The sequence below is a fragment of the Agelaius phoeniceus genome, chromosome 11 (genome assembly GCF_051311805.1).
Source record: "Agelaius phoeniceus isolate bAgePho1 chromosome 11, bAgePho1.hap1, whole genome shotgun sequence".
Lineage (NCBI taxonomy): Eukaryota > Metazoa > Chordata > Aves > Passeriformes > Icteridae > Agelaius > Agelaius phoeniceus.
Genome location: NC_135275.1, coordinates 16,021,555 through 16,044,759, shown reverse-complemented (window position 1 = coordinate 16,044,759; position 23,205 = coordinate 16,021,555). Strand labels below are relative to the sequence as shown.

The following is a 23,205-nucleotide window of genomic DNA, read 5'->3' as shown; positions in this document are numbered from 1 at the left end:
AAGTGAAGACCTCCTGGTCCTCCTGAGGCTCTGGGTCTGCTGCCTGTGCTCTCCAGAGGTCTGGGGCTCATCACTGAACCTCTGATCTCTGCTCATGCTTCCCCTCATGGCACCATGGCAGCAGTTATGGGTGTTTACCATCATCCCTTCTGTTCTCCTAAGAACATCACAGACCCCAGCTCAGGGGAGCAATGTGGCATACTCCAGATCGCTGGGTTCAGCCTCTGCTTCCTTTGCCTCAGACTCTGATACTTGACTCCAGTGAAATCAGTGCCAGCCTTCCCATCACTGTCAGTAGAGCCAAGATTTCACCCCATAGGGAGAAGTGAGTTCTTTCTTTGTACTAGGGGAATATAACAATTTCAACTGCACTTCTACCCCTATATCCAAAAACAGAGCAATCATGGCATTTCCGTATTTTTACCGTGCCTGATCACCAAAGACGCGACGAGAGACAAGAGATGGTCTAAGGATGTAACAAACAGGCAACACAAAGAACTCCAGAATCAAGCATAATACCACCAACCAAAAAGCAGACAAAAATACCATCAAAAGTGGTGAAGGCAAATATACCCCTCCCAAAAAATAGCCTTCCAGAGGGCTGTCCCATCTGCATTGTTCTGTGTCTTCATTTTGAAATGTGCACTTCTAGTGATCCCAGCACTGTAGCTACTCCCTATATCTATCATTTTCCCCTCATTATTTTAATTCTTTTCTCAATCTGTTTTGGAGTTGGCCCAATAAGGATGAGCAAATCCTTCTCTATGTCTTTGAGCTCTTAATTGATATTTCTTCAACTCTTTTCAAAGCAGCTATTTTGGCATCTAGAAAAGATTTGGTGTCATCTGAGTGGTAGAAAATATATTTTAATCTTTCACAGCAGTGTTGTTTCTAAGATGTAGCATTTGGGGTAACAGATGGGGTGGCAAAGAAGTTGCCTATAGGGGCAGTGCTCTGCCTCAACTACTCTCCCGCCCGCTGCAGGAACTTTTCAATTAAACGATGAAAGATTTTGCAGCTTGATGCATTCCAGAGCTGCGTCTTAGCAATTGTTTAGCACCCAAATTTCCATGTAAATATTGACAATTTTGCAGCGTTTGAAAAGCAATCTACGAGATTATTCTTGTTCTCGTTAGCCCCTCTCCTGAAGGCAGAGGCACGCTCCACTTTGGCTGTCCCAGGACCTTCACCAGAGCCATCCCCTTGCAGGGAAGGGCATCCTCCTTGGGAGTCTGGACGTTGCACCACAAGCCTTGTGTCACCAGCCCCTCAGGGTGATACAAAGAAATGGTCTGAGCTTCCTGGATGTGTAAAGGAATCCTGCTCTTGAGCAGAGCTCCCCTTGTTTCAGTGCCAAGGAGCTGGGCGATGTCAGAGCATGTCGCTAGCAGCACTCAATAAGGACAATGGGAAACGTCCCTTTCTGATACTGCAGAATTGCCTTTCTCCATCTGCAGGACATTCCTACCTGCCAGATGCAAGAGAAGTCATTTTTTCAGTGTAATCCTCTGTCCTCGTCCCCCAGATCAATCTTCCTGCTCCCGGCCAATTGTACAATCCCATCCCCAGAATGAGACTACTGTTTCACACTGTTTAAATAACCAAACCTTGTCATCTCTTAAAGGTGTCTTTTTCTTCCTTTGTATTTTTTTGCTAGGCACTGACATGAACTGGCCTAACTTTTCAGCATTTTAAATGACATTTCCCTTTAATGGTAGCATAATATGTTTTTGTTAATGGTTGCACTGAGTATATGCTGTGTTTGAGTGATGATGTGCAGACTGTATTGTTTGAGTGACCTCTCTCCTTTTTCCTTAATGTAGCCTTAGGTTTGTATTTCTTTTTATTAGAACAGTTGACCACTACACCTCCAAGTGTGATAGCCTTTGTATTTAATAACTTATATTTAAAATCAAGTCTCTTTATTTCTAAACAGGGCTGGTTTAGTCCTGGCCAGGTCTTTGTGCTAGATGAGTATTGTGCACGTAATGGAGTGAGAGGCTGTCACAGACATCTCTGCTACCTCAGAGATTTGCTAGAGCGCGCAGAAAACGGAGCTATGATTGACCCCACCTTACTTCACTACAGCTTTGCCTTTTGTGCATCACATGTTCATGGCAACAGGTAAGGAATTCTTCTTGGCTAGCAGTGCCCTGCCAACAAGAGATGACTTTGTCAAATACAGGTTTCCTTGGATAATGCACAACAGTCCCCAATTTGTTTTCACAGTGGATGTTTGGCAGCAGCACTTCTAGTGGCATAGTCGGTTTGTTTGTTTGTTTCATTGCTTGTTTAATGTAAGCAGTAAAAATGCACATAGAGGATCCAGAAAGGAAGGTTTTTAACTTACTTGCCCAGGCACTTGCTAAGATGCAGTTCTGAAAAAGATACAGTTGCAGTCCCTGTGACTGTCACGGGTTGAATAAATACAAGTAAATGATACACTGTGCTGATTTAATTGCTCTGCGAGAGGATCTGACAAGTTGGAGCAGTGAAATTTTCAGCAGTATCAAACTTCAGTGCTCAGAAGGGCTTTAAGCCCTTGGGCACCCATGGCTCATTTAAAGACCACGTGACATCAGTTCAGAAATTGCTTAGACATAACTGGAAATTTTATCTTGCTCTGTTACAAAGCAATTTCAGTTTCAGAAGAAGACAGTTCCTTTCTCTCAAATGTGACAAACCTTTGATGGGAGGAACTGGAGCTGTGTTGTTCCCCCTCTCTGTTTATTTTGTTGACAGCTGTAGCATCTATTGCACCTTCTTTTCCTGCTTTTTTTCTGTTAATTTATATTGTATACTTTGAGATATCACTTTGTATCTTACATATGTTGCTGAAGAAAGGAATATTATGAAATAATTAGGTGTTTTCATATACCTCTGGTAAATACCACCCTGAGTTACGACACGCATTGCCCAGGTTTCACATTGCAAGGCTGTCGCTTGCTTTTGCAGTTACTTTCATACATCTTGTCATGGAAACCAAGTTTTGCTTCCTTAGTTTCTTTTTTAGTTCTGACTTTCCGTTGCTCATTCGTTCTTTCTTTGCCAATTGTTATGTGATTTCAGTTGTTTCCTTTCAGCTTAATTTCCTTTTGTTTTATTTTGAGGTTTTTCATGCTTTCTTCTTATTTCTTTCACTTTTCCTGCCGGCCTTGCCCCCCACATTTCAATCATTCCCCCAAGCCAACTCATGGCAGAATTACTTGGTGGGTCACAGCCAAGTGCAGACGGTGAGGGGGGCAAAGCCTCTGCCGCTGAAACGGAGACAAAAAAGGATTCCAAAAAGGAGTCCAAAAAAAAGAAGGAGCCCAAAACCCAGCTGAATCCAGAGCCAAAAAGGTAAGCAAAAGTGTGCAGTGCACAGGAGTGTGTTGCAGAGGGCTCCTCAATCACTGAGCACACTGGGCAGCTGCATCCCCCTGGCTCAGGGAGACCTGACTCCAGCATTCAGGTCACACACTCTCCTGGGAGCTGGATAGCATTTGGGCACCCAAGTCCCACAGGGGATCAGAGACTTAGGTTTTTAGGTGTGTGTTTAGAAGATGGCTCACATGGTGTTTAGGGGATGGGACCAGCCAGTGAAAGTGGCTGCCCCATTGCCCTTTGTCCTAGGCAGGACTCAGCAGACAGCTGGTTTGGGAACAGGACTTGGCTCAAAGCCCATCTGGCCCATAACAGAGAGGATGTGGGATGCTCATCACAGCTACCCCATGTACTTCTGCACAGGGTCCAGCACAGCCAGGGCTGAAGCTTTCTCTTCATCAGGGTTGGTGGCAGGAGGTATCTGATGGTATGGGCCAAGGTGACAACCTCCCATTCCCTCTCCATCGGGCTGGAGAGTTGTGGGCTCAGGAAAATGTCATGCTTTCAAGCCAGTCCCATGCTGTACAGCTATCCAGGGCTGTGTGTGGCTGCTACCTGTATGAGGACCTGTTGGGCACTGTCAGAGGGACAATTTGGCCACGGATGGTCTATTCAAGTCACTCATTTGAAATATTCCAAGAAAGGAATGAGGTGTCTTGCTGTGACTTAGTTGTCTTGAGCTGACAGCTGACTTCGCAACCGAAAGCTGAAGGTTCATGTTCCTTCTTGGTCGGTGCCGTCTCTCTGTTGCCTGGGGATTGCGAGAGGCTCTGTGTGGGAGCTGCAAGGCTGCAGCATTGCGCGTTCCCACCAAGGGCAGGCTCTGTTTAACACCCAACAGTTTGCTATGGAGTCTGCGGGGTGCAGCGTCTGGCTTTTGCTACCAGAAGGTCACAGAAAGGGACCACAGGAGGTCTCGGAGGAAAACGCGACTGCTTATCTCTGTGTCTACTCTAAGCAATCTGAATATCTGAGTGGAAGAGTCACGATTCCTTTTCAGAGAGCTGTTGAGGGCACATGCATCGTGCATTTGTGAGCTGGCTGGCAGAGAGCGATGGAAAGCCAGTATTTACCCATGCAGTCCTTACTGGCAGTTGTGATGTGTGTAAAGCTGTACTTGCTTTAGCTCTGTCCCTCCCTCCCACCTGCTGTGTCCATACATTGCCTTATGACTGGCCCCGCTCTCCCCAGGAAACTAACAGCTCATGGTAGAGCTGAAACTTTCTGTGTAAAAGTTGTCAAGGTGGCAGACCTGCCCCAGGACCCAGCCCAGCACCCAACAGAACATCTTGGAGTGGCCATGTATTGCATTGTTGTTGAGATGCACAGTGGTCTGGGAGAGACCGAGTTAGAAGACATTTTTGTGTTTAACAAAGGCTTCTTTTTCCATCGAATCTGAAAAAGTGTTGATTTTCTTCATAAAGAAGAGTTCCTTCACTTTTAGACAGTAAACACCCCTGAATGGGTGGTTTAGCTTTCCCTAGGATGAAGTTGGCTGTCAGACAGAATATGCCACCCAGTAATGAAGGTCGGGCAGGGAGATAATTTCATGTGGCTATCAATCTCCTGTATTAGCAGCAGACAGTGATGGAGCTGAGGTGGGCTGTCTGTTTGTATCGTGTTTGCATAAGGTCAGGCAGTGAGACAACAGTCGCTCGCAGTCAGCGGGAAGTGCAGGCAGGCTGTGGATGCTGAGGACAGCCTGAAGGTCAAGGCTGACAGGATGACAGGTGTCACTGTGGGGATGATGCCTCCTCGCCCGTCCGGCCCCCGCCTCGGCAGCGCTGCTGCGCGCAGCCAGGGTGGGAGCAGGAAGGCTGCTGCTGGAAATGCAGCTCCAGCTTGGGGCTGGCCCCGTGGCTGCAGCAGGTGAAGTGGTCAAAATAGGATTTTGTGGACAGTTTGGAGCCCTGTTGCCTTACATGTCAGAGTTTGGTCTCCCCTCTCCTTTGGGCTCATGTATCTTATTCAGAGCCCTGACATGATCTCTCTGTACCAAGGTGGTAACATCACTGCTATTTGCATGACAGCCCACATAATTTTTCTTTTAATTTCATCGTTTTCACAAGTAGAAATGGAGTTAAATGTAAATTACTTGCCCTAAGTTTCACCTCCTGAGAAACCTGACTATGCAAGTGCAGGGTGTGAGGAAAACAGGGACCAGCAAGAGCTATATCCACATGGTTTACTGCCCTCAGGTACTTGCTCTTCACTGAGACTGAGGAACTCAATGCTTTTTAATTGTTGTGGTCACTCATTCGTTGATAATGGAGTTTTGTCCACTTGGTATGACAGGATGCCTTTTGCAAAGACCTATCATTATGAAAAAAATGTTATTTCTGATCTATTTACATAGGTGACAGGTAGCGAAGGCACATAATTATCCAGACATCCAACAACACATGTTGTATGTTTATTGATGTCTCTTTGCTTTTGGTACCACCACTATGCTGCTTTTCTTTATCAATAGTCCTCCAGAGAACTAGCAGAGGCAAGAGCAGGAATGGTTTTGAAGACATTGTGATTTGGAATAAAATTGTGAAAGGGTTTACATGGCCACCAAGATCTTTCCCTGCCTTCTCTCTCCCTGTTTTCTCTGTCCTCATGTTGGAGGGCTGTGGCAGTACTGCCAGTGTTGTTTGACACACAGAGAAGTGATGTGTTAGACCAGCCTCACTTCTTTCCTGTCTGCACATGAGAGAAGTATTATGGAACAGAAAGTTAAGCTCAGCTTTTCTAGGTCTAAAGCAGTGGCTTGAGCAGTGGCTTCTGTCCCTTGCAAAGAAGTGGCTTTCAGAAATGGCCTTGTGCTTTTTTTTTTTAATTTAGGTATAGAATAGCATTATTTATAAATGTTAAAGTTAACACCATGAAAAACTCTTTTTGTGCTTGCTAATCCCAAACTTTTAAAAATCAGAATTAAATATTGATCATTTGCATGCTAAATATTAGCAGACTGAGTTTATCAAAATCAGGATGCTGAAGTGAATTCCCTCCAGTCTAATAACAACCAAGTACCATAATCTTCTGCAAGTTGTTCAATGACTATTTACCTAGGGTTCAAGCAGCTACAAGTCTCCCTGTTAATTAATTTGGTATATTAGTGATTTCCCTTTCTTGTGTAAACAGTATTTTATGGCCTCAAATTTGTTTTCAAGAAAAAACAGTTTTGTTAACTAATGTTACCATTAGCTTTCATTACTGTTTTTACAACTGTAAACCCAGCAGAAATATGCTATTGTCATAGGCCTTCAGGAGTTGAAAACTCCATGTGACATACCTGCAATTTTTTCCATTGTACTGTAATTGCATATCTGGTCTGTTTCACATAAAGATTTCCACACAGCTAGTTGAAACAAAAGAAATACAGGATTATTTCCGTCCCTTAAGTAGTAACTACACTTTATCACGATATCTTTGTGTGCTCCCCTGGGTTGGGTTTCTCATCAGATGCCCTGCCCTGGCTGCAGTAAGGCAGGTTCAGGCTGGCAGGGTATGATGCTCTGCCCTGCTGTGAGGTGCCAGCTGTGTTGGGTTTCTCATCAGATGCCCTGCCCTGGCTGCAGTAAGGCAGGTTCAGGCTGGCAGGGTATGATGCTCTGCCCTGTTGTGGGATGCCAGCTCCGTGTCCCATCCAGCGCCGCGCTCAGGCCGTGGTGACACAGCAGGTGCTCCCTGTGCTGTCTGTCTGTGCTGAAGGGCTGGGTTGGCAGCCACCAGCAGGTGACCAGCTCAGTGCAGGAGGCTGACACGATTCATCACAATGGGTGTGGGATGGCAGGGCTCAGAAACCACCCGGTGCAGTGTGTCAGGGGTGCGGATGGCACATGAGAATCGATGAGCTGTGACTTGGCTCGGTGCTGCAGCGTGGAAGAGAGCCTGAGCGAAGGGGAGGCAGCAGTTGGGAGATTAAAGGGTGCCCATGCTCAGCAGCACCTCATGGGCAGCTGGGGCAGCACCCCGGAGCACTGGGGTGAACAAAGGGCTTCTCACCGACTTTTCCCACACGGTGTGAGTCCCCAGAAGAAAGGGGAGATGGGGAAAATCAATGTTTGCTGAATACACTTTTTTCCTTGGGCTGTAGGCAGGTGGGCTCTTTCAGGTCTGGTCTGCTGGGGGAGATGTGAGAGGCAGCCGTGATCCTGCCCACATCCCCAGAGCCCATCCTCGTGCAACCGGTGGGACTGTGCAGGCAACTCCTCCCGCGAGGATGCTGCGAAAGCCTCTCCTGACACATGCCGTCCAAGGCACTAATCATCGATGTTTACTGTATAGCTCATATGTGCTGCACCTGGCAACCAGCAAGGGAGCTGAAGGCAGCACGTGTTTTATATTTGAGTTGTTACTTAAAAAATCAAATTATTTGCATCAGTTTTTGACATTGTTTTTTTTCCCTTGGCTCTGCATGCCAGGGCTCACAGTGCGTGCAAAGATCTGTTTGCTACGTGTAAGCAATATTTTCCCCAGTTAAAAAAAAAAAAAAGTGTAGACAAGTTAAACATAAAAGGTGTAAAAGATGATATGTCTTTTCATTTAGAAGCCGACGTGGTATTTCATGGAGGCTTATGTCAAAGAGATTAACGCACTGGAGCTATACTGTATATTTATAATTGCATACAAATGCATGCTATTGCTTCATATATTAGTCTTTGTTAAAAAATCATTTTGATATATTTGTTTTAGCAGCATAACTAGCCCTGGGGGCACCGGGTATAATTAGAAAAGGGCATGGGGGGAGGCGGGACTTGTAGAATAAAGCAGTGGCCTTAGGATCACAGGTCCTAATTATAATTTATAATTAACCCCAGAATTTGCACAAACCATCTAAGCTAAACAAGGACTATCATTTTTGCTGTTTAAATTGCAACCCTTTTTTTTAATTTCACCACCTGCTTTGTTGATGTTGTTGTTTTTGTGGTTTAAAACTTAAAAACATGGGGGGATTAGGAAAGTGGCATTTAAAACTTTTCATATGAAATATTTACTGTGGGAATTTACTAGTTTAGAGCCAACACAGTGAATCTGCAGCAGAAGGAGTGATCTGAAACTTGTTTACTTATAATTAAAAATCTCGTTAGTTATTTTTCTTGCCTTTTTTGCCCTTCTGCTTCCCTCTCTGCCCACAGCTTCTGCCGTACACCTCAAGCACCCAGGAGCAGGAGCTATAGAGAATTGGATGGAATTGTCTCCACACAGATGGGGACATTAATGCTGTTTGTCCAACTGAATTCATAGACCCAAACCCATTTCATCCCTCACGCATTTGTATATACCATGTACGTCCAAAACTTCTGTTCCACCCTTTTGCTCTCCTCTCACTTCTCATCACTGCTTCAGTGCAATAGTGATGTGGTTGTGGATTGTGCGTGAGAACATCAGTTCCTGCAGCTTCGAGAGATGCTGCTCGCTGGTGGAGTTGATGCTTCTGTACATTAGATTTAGATCAAATAGCTAGTATCAAAGTTGAGCTGGAGACCTTTGCTGAAAACAAAATTGCCAATAAGCATGAGAATGAGCTGTGCAGCTTGAGCTTCTCCTGGGGATTTTTTCAGCCCCATCAGCCATGTACCGAAATTGTCTAGAGCACAGAAGTGAATCTTAAATTACAGTGATGCTAAGCTATATACCCTTTGTGTTCTTGCAAAAGGGAAAATAAATATGTTCCCTCAGAAAGATTATATTTTCAAAGTATATTTGACTTGAATATTTAATTAGGTTTCAAAATTACCGAGCTAATAAATTAAGTGGAAGGCTTTGGGTAGTGTTTTTCCAGTTCTATCTATATCCTGCATTTGTCACTAATTAATGAGTTTCTAATGCTTCAGCTTCTGGGAAGATGAGCAACAAAGATTAACATAACTAGTAAATCCAAAGATGTGCAACTGGGTTATAGTATTTGAAATTTGACAAAAACATCGGAAGTATTATTATTTGTGACATGGCTCAAGATGGGGGATTGTGAGGAAAGCAAAGATGACAGAACTGGTGCTAACCACTGTGACAACAACTTGAAAAGCAGCCGACATGACATCTTTCCTATCATGCTGCCGAAAATGTCAACTTTGTGAAGGACAGTGAGAAAATGGTTTGCCGAAAATCTGAAAGGTAGATTCAAGAGATGCTCATCATGTCAGATGCAATATAGTCCACAGCTGGGTGAGAAAGGGAGTCCTTGCCATGGTGATGGCTCTCGCTTGGCAGGCCCTTCCAGACATCCACACTGCTCCAAAAATGGCTACAGCTGACCTGTAGATTGTCTTAAGTTTGCATGAGATGTGAGAGTGGCTTGTGCTTACACCCAGCGTGGAGGGACTGGTGGCCAGAGCCACTGGGTTTGTGTCCTCCTGGCTCACAGGAAAGGGGAAGCCCAAAGGATTAGGCTTTCTTTGTGTGTGTGTGTTTGTGTGTGACTTAGGGGTTTGGTTGGCATCCCTTCAGATGTGTGACTTGGTCAAGAGCCACATTGGCCAGAGGTTTTCTCTCCAGAGCCCACCCTTTGTCTTTGTGTGGGTCAGTGATGCTTCCAGAGCTACCACTGCCTGGCAGGACACACCTGATGCTGTCAGGTCAGCCTGTGCTGGGTGTCCACATGAGATGTTATGTGGTGAGTGCTCTGAGTACAGTGAGAGGCTGAGATTCATGTGAGAGGGCTGTGACCCAGCCCGAGCTGTCAGATCCTGCCATTAAATCTCACCAGTTGAGGTTATTGACCTAGCAAAGGGTGACACAATTTTCAGACCATTTCCAGTCCCACAGCAAATCACTGCCAGGGCAGGCAGCTTTTACTGCCTCGTTTGTCAGTGCTGATACAATTAACCCAGTGACACTCTGAGCTGTTGTGGGTACAGGGCAAGGACCAAATGCCAAAAGTCAAATGAGGGCTTCAACCCTGCACCTTAGTATATGGCATTTATTGTGGTCTGCCTTGAATTATCTCTCTCTGCCTGGGAGCAAACCAGGCACTGTGAGGTGCACAGCATCACAAAAGGCATGGACATCTCTATCTGAATACTAAATATTTTATGGAACTTTGGAATAAATTATATTAAGCATGTTAAGACATTAATTTTTGTTCAATATCTAATTTGGGTTTTTTTGTGGCTTGCTCATTTTTTTCAAAATAACTGGTACTAATTAGTTACTAATGAGACCAGATCCATACTTCCAAAATTGTTTATGAAATGTGTTCCCCAACTGAGACATTTTATCCAAGTTTCAGCCTAAATCTTTTTTTCCTGTTTTTTTCCTTAATACACAACTGAATTTGGCAAATAATCAAAGAAAGATTCTGATTAAATGCTGTTTAACTTTAAATACATGCCCTGGTATTCAAGTATTTTTCTGTGTCCATGCTGCAAGTTTTATTTAATGTATATTTAGCTTTAAAATTTTGCAGTAAATATCATCTACGGTTTGCAAGTTCCTCTTCCCAAATGTTTTAATGGTTTATTCACCTGTGTTGGAATATCAGAGTTCATATTTATGATATTAAGAGCTTAGTAAATGTAGGGTCGAGGAGAAGTGATTGCACAGATTTTATAGATTTTAATTTTTTTATAGATTTTTTTTCTTTTTAAGTTTAGGGCCTTTGATTTTTTAAGAGGAAAATAAAGCCAACCAATTAACCCCTGACAGGAGGTTCATTAGAAGCTTTGTAATCCCTTGCCAAGTCTTTTGTAAAGCCAAACCAGTCTAGTACTGCGGATTTATGCAGCTTAAGCTGAACACTGGGGGAGGCCTTTAAGTAAGAACATTTGTTCAATTTTAAGATGTCTTACATTACCTCAAGATTGCCTGTGCCGGCAGAGTTGCCCAGGAGCACACAGATCCTGAGGCTTTGCTCCGCAGCGGTGGAAGCAGAGCCAATGATTGTGTGCCTGGCCGATCCCTTTGGTGGATGGGTGGATCAGACTCGCTCCCTCCTCTCGCCTGGGATGCTCTGCACGGCAGGTTTTGCCATGTGGGTGTGGGGGAGAAGGAGGGGATTGGGTGTGTTGGCACCAGCAGAGGAACAGGACAGAAGAGCACAGGGATCAGGGCATTATCCAGCCCCCAGGAAGAGCCTCAGCAGGGACTGTCTGCACACTGTGCTCCGTGAAAGATGAGAAATACCCCAAGGCAGCAGGACCTGGGTGTCTCACAACACACTCCTGTGCACTCCTCAAATAGAGGGGCATCAAGTAGTCTGAGAAAATTTGAGATAAATTGCATAATGTGTTCGTTTTTATAATTTAAAATTAAACTACTGAAGAGGCATTGCATTTCCAATGCAAAATGCATGTCACTCTTCAGGCACATTTCAGCAGAATATATTGAAGATGGTTCACTTCAAGAAACCTCTATAATGGGGTGATTCAGCAGCTAGGAAAGAGTGCAGAATTTAATATTCTGTTTATATATATATGTCATTGATATTCTTTTATACTGTGAATTGTGTTAAATTAGCAGCTGAATTTTTCTGGAGAAATTCAGTCCCTATTTTATCAGCAACCGGCTCAATCCTGACACAAGAGCTGGCATTGCACTCCCTGCATATACCTGTATTTCAAGGAAAATCTGCTTTTCCCAACTTCTTAAATAATGAAAATAAGGGGGTGGGGGGGGTGTCCACATCTAGATTATCAATGTGAGAGGGAAACTTGTTTATTTGTTTATTTTTGATACTTCGGCAGCAGTGCTGCTGCAGCCACCCCTCTGTCAGCATGGCACATCCTCTGTCCTGGGTCTCACAGTTGCTGAGGGTCCTTTTGGAAAGGACAGTGTGCTGTGGGGTGAGGTCCCAGGGTGCTGAGGTGGAGTCTGAGTCATTGCGGCATTTCTCCTGCAGGCCTGACGGGATAGGAACTGTGACCGTGGACGAGAAAGAGCGTTTCGAAGAGATCAAGGAGCGGCTCCGGGTGCTGCTGGAGAATCAGATCACACATTTCAGGTAAAGGCACAGAGCCCAGGCTGAATGCGAGAAGAATGATTTCCTCACAGCTCCCTCCTATAAGCAGCAAAGCCAAAAGGCAGGTTTTGAATGCACACAGGAATTTTGCATAAGTGACACAGACCTACACAGGGCAGTGAAGCATGTTTATAGCTGGCGTGTGATTTTAAATATATATCCTTTAAAGGATATTTCAAACCATCTTGCTCCCATAAGCATGGTAAAGCTGTGGATTTTGTCTAAAATATAACAACAAAAAATCCCTTATCCTTATCCTCTTATTTCTCTCTTCCTCTCTGCTCAGTTATAACCCATTTACCTTCTCCCTAGTGTTGACAGGCAGGGCTTTCTGCAGGGATATCACAGTATGGAAAGATATCCCCCCAAAAAAAGGATGAATGGCCCCCAGCACACTGATCAGGTCAGGCAGGCTGTGCACATTCACACAGATGGGTAATGTGCATTACCTACACCCTGGTGCATTGCCAGGTCTCCAGCTGGAAATAAATGTCCTTTCCATAGGGTCTTTTTTCCCCCCATTTTTAGAAGAAGATGGTATTATCTCTCCAAGGAGATCTAAAAACTCTCCAGGTAACACCCAGATTTAAGAAACTGCTAAAACTCTCAGCTTATTACTAACCCATATTCTCTTTTCTACCTTAGTCTACACCCACAAGGCCTTTCAGAAAGTTACCCTATAGAAAGACTGCTCATTCCAGGCAGAGACTAGAGAATTGCTTGGACAGACTTAGGAAAGCATCCTTATGGCTCAGGAAAGGCTGGTTCATGTGCACTTGGTCTAATGCTAAGATGATGTGCTTTTTCTAGGTATTGCTTCCCATTTGGCCGTCCAGAGGGTGCACTGAAAGCCACTCTGTCACTGCTGGAAAGGGTAAGCACAGAAACAGCAGAGAGTAATTAAAATGACTTATTGTCATGTATCCTTCCATCTCAAAAAGCTTGAGGAGCTGTTGGCTTTGCATAAGATATGTAATTAATGATTTCTTACACTGAAATGTGGGGCTTAGGTGGGGTTGGTGTCTCCTGCCTCAGCTGAAAGGCAGGTGTGTAGCCTGACCACTAAAGGCACAATATTCTGTGTCTGTGTTGTCAGGTAAGGGTGGGGGGTCTGCCTGGCAAAGATCCACATCACAGACCTTTGGCAGCAATGTCTGGCTGCTGCCTGGTGAAATTCCCATCTTGAGGCAGACTTGCTCCCTCTGGATGTATAAAACCTGCTCACCATGATCCTCCTCCCCATCCCCACTCCAACATCCTTCCCACCTCTGCTAACCTACAGTGTGGCCAAGTCCAGACCCAAACCCAAGTCAGTCAGTAGAGCCTGGAAAGAGCAAAACATTGTTTGGCACTGGGCAAGTTGTGATAGATCTTAATGTCATACCCTAAAAAATCATCACAGACTTCAGCCCCTTTATTCCCCTTCTGTATTTACACTTCAGGGTGTAAATACACAAGGGGAATAATACAGTCCCACATCTTAGGCTGGCCAAGGTGACCTTGTAGTGAGTCCTGTGATTGTACACATGCCCTGAAAGCCACACAGCACTAGCATAGGAATGGATGTTTGTGCTGGGCTTGGAGAAAAGCAGTTCTGTGTGCCACAACAAATCAGATTTTCTTGTGTCAAGGTTCTGATGAAAGACATAGTTACTCCGGTCCCTCAAGAGGAGGTAAAAACAGTCATCCGTAAATGCTTGGAGCAAGCAGCTCTAGTCAATTATACTCGACTATCAGAGTATGCCAAAATTGAAGGTAAGGCTCTTTCTTTCTGAAATTAAAATTTTTCTTATCTTTCTAGGTGGCAACTTAGGTGGCTGGGAGCTCTTTAAAAAAAGCTCATTTGCTATTTACTCTCTTGTCGGTAAAGCTGTTGTGATTCAGAATCTTTTCTGTGGTGTTGGCTTCGGAAGCAGTTAAGAATGGAAGCTATGCAAATCATTTCTTTTTCTGGAAAGGAGAGAGGAAACAGTTAAAAAGAACTGTAGCTTTTTTTTCCTTTGATCGTTAGTGCATTTGGCCAGTGGTGTAGTATTCAGACTCACGTCGTGGTTTTAAAAAACAAATTGAAAAATACTTGGGATGTCATCTTTACAGCTGAAGGTATACTGCAGCTAATTGCTTGTGACACTTCAGGAGACAAATGAAAAATAAAAAGCTGAAAAACTGTTTAATCCATGTTTAATCATTTGTAGCCAATTTAAAATGTCTTTTTTTCTGGGTGTGTTTCATTGTCTTAGCAGTTTGCATTGCAGTCATTGATCAGTGATCCCATACTTGCATCGGATTTCTTTCTTGTCACTCTGAATCTGGCAAAGCTGATATTTTTGACCTTTTAAGTTATGGGAGAATAATAACCGGTGACCAGAGACACATGTAGCCATCAAAAAGACATTTTAAAGTTTGCTGGAGGATATGTGTTACTGAAGCTCTATGATTCAGTCGTTCTTTATATGTTATCAGTTTATGTTGGTACCTTGTTGGCTGCTGTTCCCGACTTCAAACTCCCACCCAACTTTTTCCAAGTTCCCTATTAATTAAATCTGTGTGCTCCAGATGAATGGTATGTTCTGCTCTAGACTCTGGGTTTCTGTCATGTGTGGTGTGAAGCTTTCCCACAGCCAAGATTATTGTTGTATGCCTATAGGACAATATTGAGAGGAGAAAAAAAAATCCCAAACTAAAACTCCCTCTGATTTGTTCTTCGTTCTTGTTTACATGAAAAATTGGGTTGTTATTATATGGCAAATTGTCCAGGTTCTGTACATGACATGTCCTCTCTTTTTCCATTTTTTTTCTGTCTAATGATGCAAATTGTGTACCAGTGGTAATGAATTCATTGTTATGCATCCAGTGAGAAACACTTAAGAATTGGGCACTAAAAGGATGTTTATCAACTCTTGACTTGGTAATGAGTGACAAAAATAGAGAAGGAACAAAGGTTTCATAAGCACTGTATTATCAGGCAATTTATCGAAGTACTCAACTTCAGAGGATACTTTAATTGGTGTATTCTGTAAAATGCAATGTTTAAATATACTTGACAAGGATGGAGAAGGATTGAGAATCAAAAACAGCTTTTCTGTTGATGGATGCTTCTACCCAGGGCTGGCTCCCTTAGGTTCTCTGTATAAATATCACTAACTCGTTGGTAAGATTTGCTCTCTTCTTTCAGATAAATCTATGCAAAAACAAACTTTATGATCTGTAAGTAAAAATGCATTCATTTCCAAAGTAGAACAGTTAGTGTGTATTTTTCCTTTTGTGCCTCAATTCTTCTTGGTTGTGTTAATTATCTGCCCTCTCTTTTTGCACTGTGACTTTTAGGTCTGGGAATACTTTGAAGCAACAAACCTATTTTTTTCCAGCTGCCTTTTCAGAGAAATAGTTCATTCCACACTATCTGCTCTCTTCTGCTTTTCTCCTCCTTTATCTGTGATTGGCCACAGCCACTTTTTGATGCTATTTCTACAAAAGTGGTTGTAACACCAATTTCCAAGCATGCTGGGATTGTTAATTTGAACAACCCAACATCCGCCAGCTGCATGCATCAGGTTTTCTCTCATGAGCATAGTCCACTGCATATTCAAATACTTCCTTAGAAGAGCAAATGACAAGTTTACCTTGGTGAGACACATTCCTGTTCACTGGACATGGCTTTGAAATCTTGCTTTTGAATGACATTTGAATAGCCACGTGTAAGGCACTTTTGTCAGAAATGCAGAACCAAATCAGTGGCAGCAGTGCTTAAGGCTATGCTTATGAAGAAATACCTGTGAAAGCCTTAGATACTGAAGGCTGAAATCCTTAGTATCTTGGAGCCTTAAACCAATGAAAATCTATTTCCCTCTATTCATGATGTTTTGATCATTATATTCTTGCAAACAGTTCAGAGCAAACCTCTAGAGTCATGGTCACAGCCTCTCTTGTGACTCATGGGCATGCTGAATGGTTAATCCAGTAGATCTCAAATTTTAACCCTCCTTTTTATTTTTCTTTCTTTTTTATTTTCTTCTTTTTATCCTGTGTGTATCCCAAAATACTCTGTGGCTTTCCTTTTAACCTGATATGAAGTTTTCCTCTGACCTATAGCCTGTAACCTCTTTACCTCTGACCTAAGCCTCTTGCATGCCCAAATCCTCTTTTATAGGGAAAAAGAGAGAAATGTATGAGCATCCTGTCTTCTGCTTGGCCTCTCAAGTGATGGATTTAACCATTCGTGAGTACCTACCACCCTCCTCTCCATGCTGTCCTCACTTTCTCTGTTCTCATTGCCTCAAGAAAGTCCAGATCCAAACCAACTCACTCTCCTTGCTTCAAGTCTTTTAGCATTGGCTTGTCTGTTGCTTCTGTCTGTGAAACCCAGTGTGAGAAGTCCAGTCACTTTCTATCAGCCTAAACCAGGTTAGACAATTAACCCATCTGTTTGTGACAAACTCAGACTGTCTGTAAGTTTTTTCAGTTCTTCTTTATGTCCGTGACCTGAATGCATTTTTACTTTGCTTCTGTGTAACCCCAGTTTGTAAAGTGCTTGTCACTGGTACACAATCAAAAGGTAGCAGCTACATTGTGGAGAAGTGAGCTAGAGGTCAGATAAAGGACACTTGGAAAAAGCCATCCCTTTGCCTGCGTATGAAATCTTTACCCAATCCTGTGTATAAGATGGTGTAAGGCTGTCCTTTCTCTGTACATCAGATCTTAATGTCTCCTGTCTGTTAGCTCTCAGCGAAAGGATGCACTCTACTTGCTCTCCTCCTCGATTTTTTTACTTACTCCTTTGCACCGAGCTCTGGAGGGGACACCCCGACCCTGCTGTCACTCGGAGACCCCCTCTGTGTCCTCAGAGCTCTCCCTCTCTGGTTTTCTATTTGTGCAGCGTTTTCTCTCCATGAAAGGAGCTTCCTTTGGTAACCCCACGCTCGGGGGGGCGGGGGGCGAGACGGGGCGACTTTTCTTTTTTTCAAATGTCATATATCACGCATAACTGGGGGGCTGTGCGGTCCACTTGCTCATTAATCCTGCATATCTGTTCTTGTTTCTCTCTTTTCTCTCCTTGTTGCTTTCTCTCTTTCATATAGAGAATCAAAAGGACGCAGGTGAACAATTGTATATGCATTATAAATTGTTAGGACTGTTGAGTTATATTTATTTTGTTTTCTATTTTCATAGCTCCTTAAGATATGTACTCCTTCAGGCTGAAAATGGAGATGCATTGATACTTAAGGAGTTAATTTGTGCTGTCTACATAATCTCCTTTTCCTCCTTTCATAGAATAGAGTGTAGATTAAAAATACCCTGTAGAGATGTAGTGCCTTCTTAGGAGACAGTTGTAGAGGAGAATCTAGTCTTTGTAAAGAGAAGGTTTCTTGTTTTTCAAAAGAACTGCAGCTCATTTTGGGTGAAAAAATGTTGGTGATTTGGCCATTAGTCTTCCACACCTAACAAGCACATTTATAAGTAAACTAACGTTCATTTTTGGTTTTCATACCTTCTGTTTTCTGCCCTGATGGGAGGACTGGGTTTTTCTTTATTTCTTTATTTCTATTTATTTGTTAATGTGTAACAAACAATCTGGTGGGACAGAAGTCATGTTTGTCTCTTGTTTATAACCTGTGGTGACATGTAACAAGGCAAAGGCTCAGCTCAAGTGCACATCTCTGCAAAAGGGATGGTGGAGCTCTGCAGCCCCTCTTCTCGTTTCTGTTGTATCCCAGAGTCCTAGTTCCAAAGTCCTTGAAACTTGAACTGTTCATTTCTTTTTGTGAGTAGATTGTTCTGTTTTGTGGGGGAAAAAGAAAGGGTCTGGTTGATTTCAGCTCTGTTTGCACAGGGAAATTGCTTTAGAAGAGCAGTACAAGAGGCTGGGCCAGGTTCTGGCTTCTCCAGACCTCCTCAGCTCAAATTTGGCCCATAATCTATTGCCTCATAGTAAAATGAATTGCAAATAACAAGCAATATTTAGAAAATGCAGACTAGTTTTTTCTTACATTTATGAAAGGTGCAAATAAACAAAAGTAAATTGAACAGTCCCAATTATTACCATTAACTGTAAAAATTAGAGTGAGCACAGGCTGTTGTGCATTAAGCACAAAAACTGCATGGAGCATCGTGCTTGCTGCAACAACCTGTCACGTGCCTGCAGTTTAGAAGTTCAGAATGACATTCCTATGGCCCAGCTTGGTTAAAAATAACCTGTTTCTTCCCAATGCTTGGAGCAAGTGAAAGGGCACAGGGAGTTGTGACTCCACTGCTTTCTGCCCACGAATCTCCCTTGGTTTTAAGTAAAAAATTTTCAGGCAAGGTCAGCAGGACTCACTTGAAACTGGTTCCTCAGCTTAAGTGGAGTCAAATGTGACTGGGGTTTGGCCTGACTTTTTTATTTTGCCAGAAGCAAGAATAAAAATAATACCCTGAAAACAAATTCTTAAACACACAAGTGCTACCCTTTAGTTCTCCTTTCTCCTGAGAAATGTGTAATCTCTTGCCTTGCATTAAAATATTGAAATAGAACATTAAACAGGGAATTGTGCTAAAAGAATTTAAAATAAAATACTTTAATTATTAATCAGACAAAGCTACAAACACTCAGATTAATAATTATAACCTTTTAATAAGTGTTTGTTTATGTAGGTCAGAAATACATAATTATTTAGAAAAGAATATCTTCCCCATCCCTTCTGCACAGGGATCCCATGAGCACAAGTGCCACTTTGCACTGCTGGAATTGGGTACAGGCAGCTTCAGAGGTGGTGCCCACCAAGGCAGAGTTATCACTTTCACAATTGATTCTGTTTGGTGTAAGACTCAGGGGAGGGTTCAGTTTTCAGGCTGAGTAATTCTCATATTGCAATTTAGGTTTGGTCTCTGGAAGGAGAGGTTTCTCGTGGTAGTGCTGAGTTGGTGCACAGAGATGAGCAGTGAAGGAGAACAGATCTCACCTCAGTGCTTAGTGCCAGGGTGTGGGTGGCAGAGCAGTGGAACATCTCATGGAAAGTAGCTGCAGAGCAGAGGGACCTACTGAAGTCCTATTGCTCTGTCCCCAAGGCAAATTGAGCTATCCAAAAATACCAGGTTTTTGCTTGTTCAGCAGCAGCTCCATCCCCTGTGCAGGGAAGGAGTCTCCCAGGGCACCACACCTCACTGTGCTGCAGGGCTGGCACACTCTGTCCTCCCTGGGTGGGCTCCTGGGCAAGCTCAGCCTCACTTGAAAACACAGCCAGTGGTGATGCCAGGTGGCTGTGAGGCTGGAACCCGCTCAGTTCAGGGGTCAGTGCTGCCCATGGGGCACTGAGGGGCAGCTGCAGTGCCTGCACAGAGGCAGACATCTCTCAGGTGCCTGTCTCAGGCTGGGGACCTGGGTGCACCCATAGGAGAGGGACCGAGCAGGGCAGCTTGGGCTGCCCCAGCCTGAGCTGGCAGCAGCCATGGAGCATCTTGGTGGTACACTGGCCCCAGCAGGCGTGGCAGGCGTCCTGCACCGAGGCAGTGGGTGCAGGAGAGCTTGGTTCAGACTAGAGCAGCACAGCAGGTTGTTGAGGAGCAGTGGCATTTTCCAAGGCAGTGGTACTGGCCCTTGTCACAGCCCCATGCTCACTTTACGTCACTCGCCTTCCCTGTTTCTGGATCTCAGCCTGGGAAGCTCTGTGCACATATCTGGAACTCAGCTGAGGAGCTGAGCTGCCTGTCAATTGACCAGGTCCGAGGCAAGGAGAGGTCCTGTGTGATCTGTCAGCCCAACCCCTGTTAGCCAATCACTCCAGAATTTGTGATAAATCACAAAGCTTAAAAAGTAAAAAAAAAAATTACATTGTTTGAGTAAATAAAAATGTAAAATATATGAAAATATCAGTCTTTGTGTGGAGGAGTGGAGGCTGAAGTCATTAATAAATCCTATACTTTCACTCAGGCATGACTATAACCTGTATCCATGTGTGTTGAAATGCTGCTTTATTTGTTTCATTCCTTGAAGTGGCATTGGGCTGTACTTAACAAAGAATCGTTACGCAGCTTTCAAGATTTCCTCTTGACTTTTCAAAGGCAGTGTCTAAAGCAGTACAAAGTTATTGCAAGAGCTTCAGAAATTCAGAGATCTGCATTCTGACATTTTCTTTCTATGAGTCTCCCACCAACAGCGGGAGCAACTTGCTGCCTGGGGCATGAGACAGAATTCAGATAGGCACAAATTCTTCCCTAGGATCAATAATCATTAGAAAATCAGGAGAGCAGTTCTCTCTTCAGTATATTGAGGTTTTGAGGTGAATTGGCATCTCTTTCTAAATTTAAAAAAAAAAAAAGTCTATGATTTTTTTCTTTACTTTAAAATAAAATATCTTATTTTGAGAGAAAAATACTATTACTGAAATCCCTTTCAGATACATGCAAATTAACTTCATGAGTATAATAAAAGGCTGCCCTGCCTTGTCCTTGGGCTTAGTCCATTATGCTTTATAGTTATCTTGAAAACAGCAGCTTTTTGTATCATTTTGATTATTGGCTCACAAATGAATGCACATATAACACTTGGATGCTAAAGCCCTTGGCAAGGGTCATATATTTTTAATTATTATGAGGAAATCATTGAATCAGTGGCTACGCTTCTAAAAAATATGAAAAGTCAATAATATTCTTCTCCTGCTGCAAATGTAATTCTTATTGTTGCTGATGATTTAGTAACCCATGTAGCAGATATCACAGTGCTGAGGTAGAAATATGTAGTTTGAAAATTTTCCAGTCTGTAAAGAGCCACACACAATGAATTGTGTGCAATATCTATACCAATGTAGCACAGATTTATCAATATACCTGTTATTCCAGGCTGAAGATCATTGCAAGCACAAACCCTGAATTTTTCAAGTAATTTGAGCTTCTGCAAGTATTTACGTGCCAATATCATACAGAAGCATAAAAACCTTTAGAAGAGTTTGTCCAGGAAAGCACTTTGTCAGGCAGTAAGAATTTGCTCCTGGCTCTGATTTCAGTGATGAAGGTGTTTAAATCTTACTCATCTGACACACATGAGCAGCAAGTACAAGAGAATTTCTGATACTCAACTGGCTGTAGTGAGGGATCAGAGAGGAAAAGGACAGGGAAAAAAGAAAAGCCAAAGTGAAACAAAACCTGCCGCACACTGCAGCTGATCACGAGCAAGTGCCATAAAACCCATCCAGCCTCACACATCCCTTGCTCTGAGTGGGAGCTGAGCCATCCCTGAAAGGGACCTCACACATCACCTCTGAGACCTGGACCTGGAGAAGGGTGTGAGCTCTAGTGCCTCATAGTGCATGGCTGTCACAACCCCATTTCTCTTTAAATTTACAGAGGAAATTAATCCTTTTCCTTAGCCAGACCTTAATCTTCTAAATTTTCATGTGATAAAGAGACAACAAAGAAAAGCATGAGTTGGGGCTCATGGCTGTTCAGTGCCCACAGGAACAGAGAGAACTCTTCCCCTCCTTCACCTCCAGGTGGTTCTGCAGACGTCATGCAAGAGCCTTGAATTTGGGTCTGAAAAACTAAAATGTGTTAAAAGAGCTGAATATTTGTGCAGATTGGGCCAGATCAGAATTATATCAAGAGTTTGTTGCTTAGCCTGCTCCAGTGCCTTGTGGGAGCTTGTTTCCAAGAGGGGTGGTGGGGGGATGCCAGGAGCAGGGTAAGGTGCTGGAGGGGTCTCTCACAGGCCCCCCAGAGAAGTGAGAGCCACCCTGGGGCACTGTGCTGACAACTGCACAGCGGGAGCCTCCTCCAAGCTGTTCTGTACGCGCTGCACCATCGACTCGTGAAGATGCTGCTGCATCTCTTGCCTTTTCCTCCTCCTCTTTCTCTATTAATGACTTTTCCCTAGGACAGAAAACACTTGTGCTAATCAGGCCCGTTCAACACTCTGGAGTCTGGATGTCTGTGAAGCCTAGGAGCTATTTTTGGATGGGTAGCTGTTAGGGATGCAGGGGCTGGACTCCACATTTAAGGATGCTTGAGGGCTGCAGTGCTGACGTGTGCAATGGGGTGAAACTCAGATTCCTTTCACCTTGGCTTTGGCACTCTTAGGAAGAGCTCTCTCTCTTTGACACCCCCAACTTTGCCACCCAACAGACTCCCCTGGGTGGTGAGGGGTTCCCACCCTGTGGTTATCAGATATGGGTGGGAGAAGATGTGCAATTCCCTCTCCCCACCATCCCTTCCCATCCAGAGACCTTGGCACAAACTGCTCTCCATAGCAATGGGCAGTAAAATACTCTTCCTACATTTGAATATCAAATTCAGGAACAATCAGTGAGTAGCCAAATTGAATTCTTGCTCATGTTTTAAAGCAGAGGGAAAGTCATTAGGCCAATGCCCAGAAAAGCAGTTATTTTTGTCACTTGAGGCTGAGAGGTTTGTTTCTGGGGACAAAGTCACCCTTGGTAAATGTTGAACAAAGATCAGGATTACTCCAGAGATGAATGAATAGATTTGCTTTTCCTGTTGTAAGAAAACAAGGAAAAGAAAGAAAGAAAGAAAGAAAGAAAGACAGTAGCTTGAATCTGAGAGTCTGAATTAATCATTATACAGCTTAAAAGACTAAAAATGTGTGTGTGTGTGTGAGTGTGTGTGTGTGTGTGCATGTGTGTGCATTGTGTGTGGTTTTATGTATGTGTGTATGTATGTATGCATGTATGTATGTATGTATGTGTGTGTGTATGTATGCATGTATGTATGTATGTGTATCTATCCCTGTGTATGGAGAGGGGCACCAACCTAACTCACACTCCTTAATGGTTTACTCGAATATTCTTTATTATACTTTGATAAGTGTTGTAGTTCTGTGAGAAATAAAAGCAATCAGAAATCTCCTTTACACAAGCCAACTGATTGTTTTTCCCCCACTGGAAAATGCAAGCAAAATGGCAAGG

At 43.4% G+C, this 23,205-nt stretch overlaps 1 protein-coding gene across 11 annotated transcripts in view; it reads left to right on the top strand.

Annotated features, from left to right (window-relative positions):
* Positions 1-23,205, top strand: part of CADPS (calcium dependent secretion activator) — a 206,436-nt gene that overhangs the window by 124,001 nt on the left and 59,230 nt on the right. For 5 of the 11 annotated variants that reach the window (XM_077184356.1, XM_077184358.1, XM_054640036.2 and 2 more), the window contains 6 exons: positions 1,937-2,124; positions 12,194-12,295; positions 13,124-13,187; positions 13,945-14,068; positions 16,464-16,532; positions 17,392-17,409. In XM_077184356.1, coding sequence (XP_077040471.1) covers positions 1,937-2,124; positions 12,194-12,295; positions 13,124-13,187; positions 13,945-14,068; positions 16,464-16,532; positions 17,392-17,409 — 565 coding nt within the window. The remainder of the gene's footprint in view (positions 1-1,936; positions 2,125-12,193; positions 12,296-13,123; positions 13,188-13,944; positions 14,069-16,463; positions 16,533-17,391; positions 17,410-23,205) is intronic. The other 6 variants (XM_077184357.1, XM_054640035.2, XM_077184355.1 and 3 more) reach the window with 2 other exon arrangements.